Below are 8,917 nucleotides of genomic sequence, written 5' to 3'. Positions count from 1 at the left end.
TAGAGTATGCAGGATAATACTTCTACTTAAAGGATAGTTCACCCCAAAATAAAAATTCTGTAATCATTTACTCACCCTTCAGTTGTTCCAGGTTTGGAATTTTCATTTTTGGGTGAACTATCCCTTTAGCTAAGGTTTTATATATGACTAGTTTTTCCCCAGTGTGGTGTATTAGTAGTTACTAAAAGTGTCTTAATATTTCTTCTACTAATTACTTTGTAATAGCTCTAAACTGTTTCTCTTTTCCTTCTCTCTCTAAATCAGAGCAGACCCCTGTACTGCAGGATAAACTGAATGTGGCAGCGCTGGACAGGTGTTTAATGGTTTTGTTCTGACAGTGCTGCTGGATCTTCTGAGAAGTGCCACAATCCAGACCCTGGCGTTTCTCTTCTGTCTGCCAGCGGTACATCATACAGAGTGGTCTCCAGAGTGTTTGACATGTGCCTCGTTCCTCTGTCCACCACATTATCCTCGAGTCTCTGAGGAGGTGATGGACATTCACCAAGAGATTGACCTCCTGAAGACCCCAGAACACACGGGCAGCGCTGGGCTCAAACTGATGCTGTTTTCTGATGTTAAACTTAAGCTATGTTGTAAATAGTTGTAAAAAGCATTTTCAGTGATGTATTGAACTATTTGTTGTAATGTGTAAAAAAAAAAAATACGTACAAAAAAATACACGTATAGAAGATTGTTTTGTAAGCTGCATTAAAAAAATGAACAATGTACAAATAACTTCATGTACTCTTTTTATGTAACTTTTATTTACATGTGAATATGCAAAACAAAAATACAAAATGTGCAGCAGAAAGTACTCATTTATTTATTTAGTCTTAATTTAATTTAATTTAATTTAATGCATCGTTCATAGAGTAGATCTTTTCCAGTTACTTCATTAACAGGAAGTTTTCTGATTTCTAGTGACTGCAGTCTTGTGATGATAAGAGATACACATATGAACCCTTTTTACAGACTGTAATGATGCACACAAAAAAAAACACACACACACACACACACACACACACATTAAAAGCTAAAGGAATGACAGTAAAGTGTTTAAAAAATGTTTTATCTTTAATCTTGTAAATAGATACATCGTAATATTTGAAGGTTTAATCTGTTCCTATAAAACACAGGTTTCATCAGATTTGATTTACTGTGTTACTAGTCATCTACTATCAAGATCAGTCCATTCACTATGATGTTTATGAAAATTGATTCCTGATTATTGAAAAGAAACTTGTAATACATTCAATCCCAGTGTATTTACTTATGTTCTTTTTGTTGCATTATTATTATTTTCTTTTGTATTTGCAGGTCGTGTACATGAATGCAGCAAATAACAACCACACTGTTAAAAATTGCTGTAGTTTTTACAGTAAATATTTACAATAGACTACTGTGTTTTTAATTTTACAGCATTACTGTATTTTGCAATGTGGGAGCATGCATAATTGCTGTGAATTTTAGAGGTCCAATAAGATAATGTGTGTTTTTTTTTTAAGGTACATCACTGTTATTGCATGTTCCTATGACTTCTGCAGTAAATGCTTTTTTAAGAAGAAGAAAAAACAGTTGCAAAAGTTTTCGTCATCTTCATTGGACATCTTGGGAGTTGCGACTTTCCATTGCTTGGTTTATATGTTTATTTATATTTGTATAAATTATAAAAGCAAACAACTTGATCCACATTCCATTCCAGTTGGTGGCGATAATGCACCAATAAGCTAGGTTGCCAACCGCCAATAAACACCAAAAAAGAAGAAGTTGGGACTTTCCACGCGCTTGCGTCCTCATCATCATCAGCACTCAATTTTCGCGCTCACCTCGTGCTCTGCGGTTACCGGAGGAGGAGGATCTCTAATGAGAGCGAGTCGAGGTGTGTTACATCTACAATATGGAATCCTTTTACATCCACGTTGCAAAATGGATAATCTAGATTATTTGTCCAATTTTATGATGAATTTGCTTGATGAGTCGTCACAGATTAACGATTAGCTGTCTATATTTTCTTTAGTGTGGCAGGGCTGTCATTTTACTATAAAATTTTTGATAACTGCTCTGTATAAAATTCTTTTACATTGTTGTTGGTAGTAGACATGTAAGCTTTTAAACGTTTTATTTTTTTATTTTAACTTGATTTGTTTTTATGCAGTTAAATAGTGTTTTAACTTGACTGCCAAGCCATTAGCGTTAGTTTGCAGTGCACATGCTTTATTGTTGTGCATTTATTAGCTTGTGAAGTTTATATTTTTTTTTAAAGTTGAAAATGTTTATCTGTCACTTTTGTAATAATGAGAGCAGTACAATCCTGAGTTTTGTGCAGCATGTGAAATTGCATAGAAATGTGCCTAAATTAGGTTTTAGATGTGCTGTACCTGATTGCCCACATATTTTCACTAAGTTTTCTTCATTGAAGTCCCACATATACAGAAATCACAGGGAACATCACCAGTCTGCTGCTCTAAAGATCATCAGGCACAGATGTGTGATAAAACATTTAAATGCCATGTAGACTTTTGTGAAGTTCAATGTGGGACCCTAACACAGCTCTTGTCTCATTTAAAGAGCCTAATTCAGTCAGGTCTGGAGATCCGGTGCCCATTTGGTTGCAACAGGACATTTAAGGTAGAGATCTACATTTGCATCACATGTATCACGGACACATAAAATGTGCTCTGTAAACCATCTGATAGAGCCTGCTATGACCATGGAAACCCCAGTTTCAGATGTCGTGTCTGAGAGTGAGAGATCAGAAGTTGCAGAGCAAAATCTTTCTGAAATTGTGGATGAATGTCTTTTTCTAAGAAATTTCTATCTGAAATTGCAAGCTAAATTGCTATTACCTGAGTCTACCATTCAAGGCATTGTTGAAGAATTTCAAAACATCCATGACAATTGGGCATTCATATTTTCTTAGCAAACTGAGAGAAAAGCTTGCTTTGCTTGAATTATCAGAGGTAAGGATTAATGATGTGATTGATCAATTGTCTAGGGAGGATTTGCTGACAGCTTGTAATAGTGTTGTTCTAAGTACAGCACAGAGGAGAAAGACTGCTTTCAAGCAAGATTTCCACTATGTTGAGCCAGTCCCTATTTTTTTAAGGAGTCAGTGAAAGAAATGGGAAAGAGTGCTTTGCTCAATATGTCCCAGTTAAACAGACTATCAGTGCTCTGTTTCAGTGCCAGTCTGTGAGGGATCAATATGAACAGATGCACTCGCAAACAGCTGAAAATGATCTGTTTCGGGATGTAAAGGATGGTAAGAATTTTTCTGAAAATTCTCTCTTTCAAACTGATCCATCATCTCTGGGTTTGATCATTTACCAGGATTCATTTGAGGTGGTAAATCCTTTAGGCTCAGCTAGAAAAAAACACAAATTACTGGCAGTTTATCTTACCTTGTCTGATATTTTACCTCACAACAGGTCAAACATAGACCACATGCAACTTGTTCTTTTGTGTAATGAGCAAGATTTTAAGTACTTTGGACCAGCTCATGTTTTTAGATCACTAATTGAAGATCTCAAAGATCTTGAGGAGAATGGTGTTGTGGTGAATGATGGCAAAACTTTGAAAGCTTCTTTGTGTTCCATCGTAGGTGACAACCTGGGATCCCACATGATTGGTGGTTTTGTCGAGAACTTTAGCCGAAGCCTACATTTCTGCAGGTATTGCACCATTGAGAGAGACTCATTCCATGCCACACCTTTAGAACCTGCTATGAAGCGAACTGTGGAGTCTTACGAGAGAAACATTCAGGAACTTGCTACCTTAGGCGATAATGTAGTTGATGGAGTCAAATTTAACTCTCCTTTTAATCAGCTGAATTCTTTTCATGTTTGTCAGCCTGGCTTGCCCCCCTGCCTTGGACATGACCTCTTTGAGGGTGTTGTGGCGTCTGATCTTAAGTTGTACATTGATTACTTGGTAAATCAAGAAAAATTCTTTACTTTCACAGAGCTTAATTGCTATATTAAACAGTTTAAGTACACAGGAAATGATGCTGCCAATAAACCAGCTGAGGTTAACTCGGGGAGTGAGAAGCTTTGTGGTCACGCTGTTCAGAACTGGTGTCTTCTAAGGCTTTTACCAGTTATTGTTGGACACCGAATTAAGGATCCAGAATCAGAAGCATGGCAGCTCGTTCTACTCCTCAGACAAATTGTAGATCTAATTTGTGCACCAGCAATACTGGCAGATCAGGTTGCTTATCTGAAAGTGCTCATTGATGAGTACATTCATTTTAGGTATATGACTTTCCCTTCTAAGCCTCTCAAGCCTAAACATCACTACTTGTGCCATTACCCAGAGCTTATAAAACAATTTGGACCACTCATTCGCTTATGGACTATGCGGTTTGAGAGCAAACATACCTATTTTAAACAATGTGCTAGAAAATTGCACAACTTCAAAAATGTATGTGCAACACTTGCAGAAAGGCACCAGCTTCTCCAAGCCTATTTAAGTGCTGGAAACCTCTTTCAGCTTTCTGTGCAAGTTGAAAAAGGCTCTGAATTTTATTCTTGTGATTTTAACGAAGTAATCAGGGAATCAGTTGATCATTTTGATTTTCAGCCAGGCAATACTTTAGTAGCTACTGAAATCACTTTGAAAGGAACAAAGTACAGGAAAGGCATGGTTGTTCTTTTGGCCAGTAATGATGAGGGTTTGGAGGTTGGCAGAATTAAACTAATTCTTGTTCACCAGAATTCTGTGGTTTACTTTGTGTCTGAGAAACGGTGTGCTGTGCGGTTGGTGGATTTGGGTGTATACTGCATAACAGATGAGGACCCAAGACATGTCTGTGTACTTAAAGAGGATCTATTAGATTATTATCCTCTCCAGGAGTATAACATATGTGGCTTGTCTGTGATTGTGTTACACCACTCTTTTCCATCTTTTTAGGGTATGTCTAATTTAGAGGAAATAAAACTTGCCATCTCCTCTTCGTTACCTGGTCTCTCTGATGAAACACTTCAATAATTTATCCATGGTCTTTCTGTCATTGGTGTTGAGACAAAACTCCTCCAGTATGTCAAAGAAGAAGACCTCATGGAATTCCTCAGGCCTATACAATGCCGCAAACTACTGAATGCATGGAAAAATGAAGGTATGTTTTATTTGATTTGATTTAAAATGACTAATGTCCATTTGTCAAATATTGTAAAATGTTTGATGTTCAAATTTCATTTTTTTTTTTTTTTTTTTTTTTTTTGTTATTTGTGTTAGAACAATCCAGCTGCTCGACTCCCCAACGATCATCGCGTCAAGTTCTTTCGGATATATCAAGCCCAGGATCAGAGTGTTCAAGTTCTACACCATCTCGTTCTACTGCTTGCTTTTCAGCATCTTGCGCCTGGGCTGAAACATTTAAGGTGCTTTGGGAAGTCATGCCTTCCGAAATTAAACTGGCCATTGCAAATAAAAAAAGACCATCACCAGCTGATCGAAGGAAGCTAGTAAGAATGTTAGTGGATAACATGCAAAAACATGAATTAAACCCATCAAAGGCACAGTGTCAGATTGTAGTGCAGAATATTGTTAAGCAGTACCCGGACAGCTTTGCTGATGTTCTGTCTGATGGAACAAAAATAGGTAGTGGATATGCCTCTTTGCTCTTGCAAGTTAAAACCCGTGTTGAACATGTAAACAGAAACAACACTTTAGCTCGTCGGAGAAAAGAACGACTACGATCATCGTGTAGAACCATAAGCCAGAGCTCAAGAAGGCTGGCTGATCAATATGGTTGTGTCAGTTGGCAGCCTGAGGAGTTTCCTGCAGGAGAAAATGATGACACCCTAGAAGAGAAGCGCAAGCAAATGGTGCTGCTTCATTCTACTGAAGGAATTTCTGGAGCCAATAGAGGAGAACTTCACAAGTTGATGGAGGTCACATATTACCGTCAGCGCCGTGATATAAACGCCACTCCACCACTGTCTGAACTAAAGAACTCATGGCCTTACCTGTTTTGTCTGAAGGGGATCTTTTTACATTTCCAATTGCTTACTGACATCTCACTGCTACAAAAAATCATAGAAAGCATTGAAGGGAAAGGAAAGAGGATTCTAAGATTTTTTCAAGAAAAGCCAACAAACAAAGAGGTGTGTGCTGTTCTGTCAAAGTATCAAGAGGGAAATTCTCTGGTCCTGTGCATCTTGAAACTCTTAATGGCCCATTTCAAAGAGAGAACAGAATCACTTCTAATTGAAGCTGATGTAAGTATAACATTTAGAGTCTTAAATATTTAATTGCAAATATTTAATGCAAAATTAATTTTTGTTTTTCTTAGGCAGCAGCAACTGCAGCCGACATGGAAAGAGAGGGATTACCGGATTCACCCGCACTAATCATCCAAGGTTTGTTGCTTTACTTTGTGTCTGTCTCCATCAATTATTGGCTTTCTAGCTCTTGTACCTCTTTGTCCTGTACTGTTTTTTTTTCTTCTCACTTTAATGGCCATTTCAAAAATACATTTTTGCCACCTCTGTTCCTGTATTCTATTTCACAATTATATTCTCATTCCTATATTCCTTCCATAGTTAGCTCTCTCTGTGCCCTGTTTTTGTTGTTGTTGTTGTTGTTGTCGTCGTCGTCGTCGTCGTCTCTGAACCATTCTCTCTACTTAACAAAAATCCTTATTAGTAACATTAGTCTTCATTATAAATCCCATAGTGTATAGTGTCTATCTAAAAATAAAAAATTACATCATGATTTACTCACCCACAAGCCATCCCAGGTGTATATGACTTTTTTCTTTCAGACAAATACAATCAGTTGTTTTAAAGAATGTCCTGGCTCTTCCAAGCTTAAAAATGGCAGTGAATGGATGATGAGATTTTAAAGCTCTAAAAAGTGCATCATCCATCATAAAAGTAATCCAGTAGAAAATTCCAGGGGGTAAATAAAGACCCTCTGAAGCAAAGCGATGTGTTTGTAAGAAAAATATACATTGTTGAACTAGTCGAATTATGCCAAAAGAAGGTAACTCCCTACATGATGTATGACGTAGGAGTAGTGTAAGCTTTAACGCCTCTCGTAACAAATAGGGCTGTGTAACAAACACAAGGTCTTCTCTTATATCAAAATCCTCAGAAATTTGTCTTTAAAAATTCTTGTTTTAGACTTTTTTTGTTGTTTTTTGCTCTATCCTCTGCGCTTCCGGGTTCTTCGTTACGTCAGGTCGGAGTGCATTCTTTCGCCATAAATATGCTGAAAAGTAGATATTTTAATTTATATGGTTTCAAATATGGATATTTTTCTTAAACAAATGCATCGCTTCACTTCAGAAGGCTTGAGCCATGTGGAGTACTTTTATGATCGATGGATGCACTTTTTGGGCTTCAAAATCTTGCCTGTCATTCACTACCATAATAAAGCTGAGAAGAGCTAGGACATTTTTTTTTTTTTTTTTTTTTATGGAACTCCGATTGTATTTGTCTGAAAGAAGAAAGTAATTTACTCCTAGGATAGCGTGAGTAAATCATGGTAATTTTCACTTCATTTAATTCTTTTCAGACTATCCCTTTAACATGAGCTATACAACACTTGTTAATCTATGACCTGCCATATTCTTATTTTATTTTTTATAGGTGAATCCATGACCCCAAGCAAGTGGATGTTGTCCGTCGAGAGGGAAGTTGTCCTGGGGCCTTTTCAGAGGCATTTGTTGAGGGCCTGGCAGCATTGTTTGCGACCTATTACAACTTAAATCTTGCTTATCAGGATGACGCTGCATGCACGCTGGAATTTATTCAGAGGTATTTCAGAGCATAAAATCTTACTCAATATTTATTGTTACTTTCACATTTTTTATTATTTATTTTTTATTTTTTTTTTTTTTAGGTTTTCAATTTAGGAAAGTTTTCAAATGAACAACAAAAAATTGCTAACCACATACTGAATAGAGAATTATTTTATTCACTGCATGTTACTAAAAAGTGCAAGGTGCATCTGGATTAAAAACTAGACGAGCACAAGCAGATGCTTCAAGTTGCTTTTCTTCAGTACTTCCATTCCAGCAAACATTCACTCTTTTTTCGTTGTAGACTATTTAAGAATAATCACCTAGATTCAATTAGCAAGAGTAGAATGCCAAGAGTATAGCAGTTAAGTATAGGACAACTGTAGCAAATGATCTATTATAAATGTGCAAATAATTCAAATACTACAAACAATGCAAAAACCATATAAAAAAATAAAAGAAATTATTATAATGACTAAAATAACAATGAAAGATAATTAAAAAGAATAATAATTCTATAATGTCCCATGTTGTCCCAACTTTTTTGGAGCGTGTTGCAGCCATCAATATCTACACTTGTTTATTTATTAAATACAAATAAGTTAGTCAGTGAAAATATTGGAAATATTTTCTCTGTACTTTTTTTTTTTTTTTTTTTTTCAGTTAAAGTTGAAAGAGTATTGACATCACAGATTCTTGATTTTATTGCATTTTACAAAATGTGGTTGCACTTCCAATACAGTACAAATACCTTATCTTAAATCTCTTAAGGAGATCATTTAACAGCTGTATAATCACTGCAGTCTTCCTGTAGACAATGCACTAGATGCAGTGGATTGCAGGGTGCAATGATTAGCTAATGTTCTATAGCCAAATTTTTAGAAATGCGATTTTAAATCTGTATAATAATATCTGTACATTTTGTTTATTGTAAACATGGAAGGCTAAATATTTTTACATTAATTTCTGATAAAATTAAATATGACCCTTACTCTTTATTGAAATTAAATGTAATTTGAATTGTCTGACTAATTTTGTATTTTATTTTTAAGTGTATAATGTTTTTGATAATTAGATGGTGTGTGTGTGTGTGTGTTTTTTTTTTTTTTTTTTTTCACAGAGGACTTGTGGGCATCAACCCGGAAACTGGATCAAAAGTTGCTGCTGGAAAGC

The 8,917-nt window shown here is 36.0% G+C and overlaps 1 protein-coding gene across 1 annotated transcript; it reads left to right on the top strand.

Moving 5' to 3' along the window:
• The first annotated feature begins 4,091 nt into the window (after nt 1-4,091).
• On the top strand, nt 4,092-7,644 carry LOC122146071. Its single transcript, XM_042763245.1, has 3 exons — nt 4,092-5,113; nt 5,233-6,218; nt 6,293-7,644. The coding sequence occupies exons 1-3, from the start codon at nt 5,056-5,058 to the stop codon at nt 6,680-6,682; spliced, it is 1,434 nt and encodes a 477-aa protein (XP_042619179.1). The 5' UTR covers nt 4,092-5,055; the 3' UTR covers nt 6,683-7,644.
• The last annotated feature ends 1,273 nt before the right edge of the window (nt 7,645-8,917 follow it).

This window comes from Cyprinus carpio, chromosome A9 (genome assembly GCF_018340385.1).
Source record: "Cyprinus carpio isolate SPL01 chromosome A9, ASM1834038v1, whole genome shotgun sequence".
NCBI lineage: Eukaryota > Metazoa > Chordata > Actinopteri > Cypriniformes > Cyprinidae > Cyprinus > Cyprinus carpio.
The sequence above is the reverse complement of the archived record's forward strand: the minus strand, read 5'-3'. Positions and strand labels throughout refer to the sequence as shown.

Bases quoted from the DNA above. Each gene is read 5' to 3' on its own strand.
- LOC122146071 (XM_042763245.1), top strand. From the start codon at position 5,056: ATGGAATTCCTCAGGCCTATACAATGCCGCAAACTACTGAATGCATGG. The intron at 5,114-5,232 runs GTATGTTTTATT...TATTTGTGTTAG, and splicing joins GAATGCATGGAAAAATGAAG to AACAATCCAGCTGCTCGACT. The intron at 6,219-6,292 runs GTAAGTATAACA...TGTTTTTCTTAG, and splicing joins CACTTCTAATTGAAGCTGAT to GCAGCAGCAACTGCAGCCGA.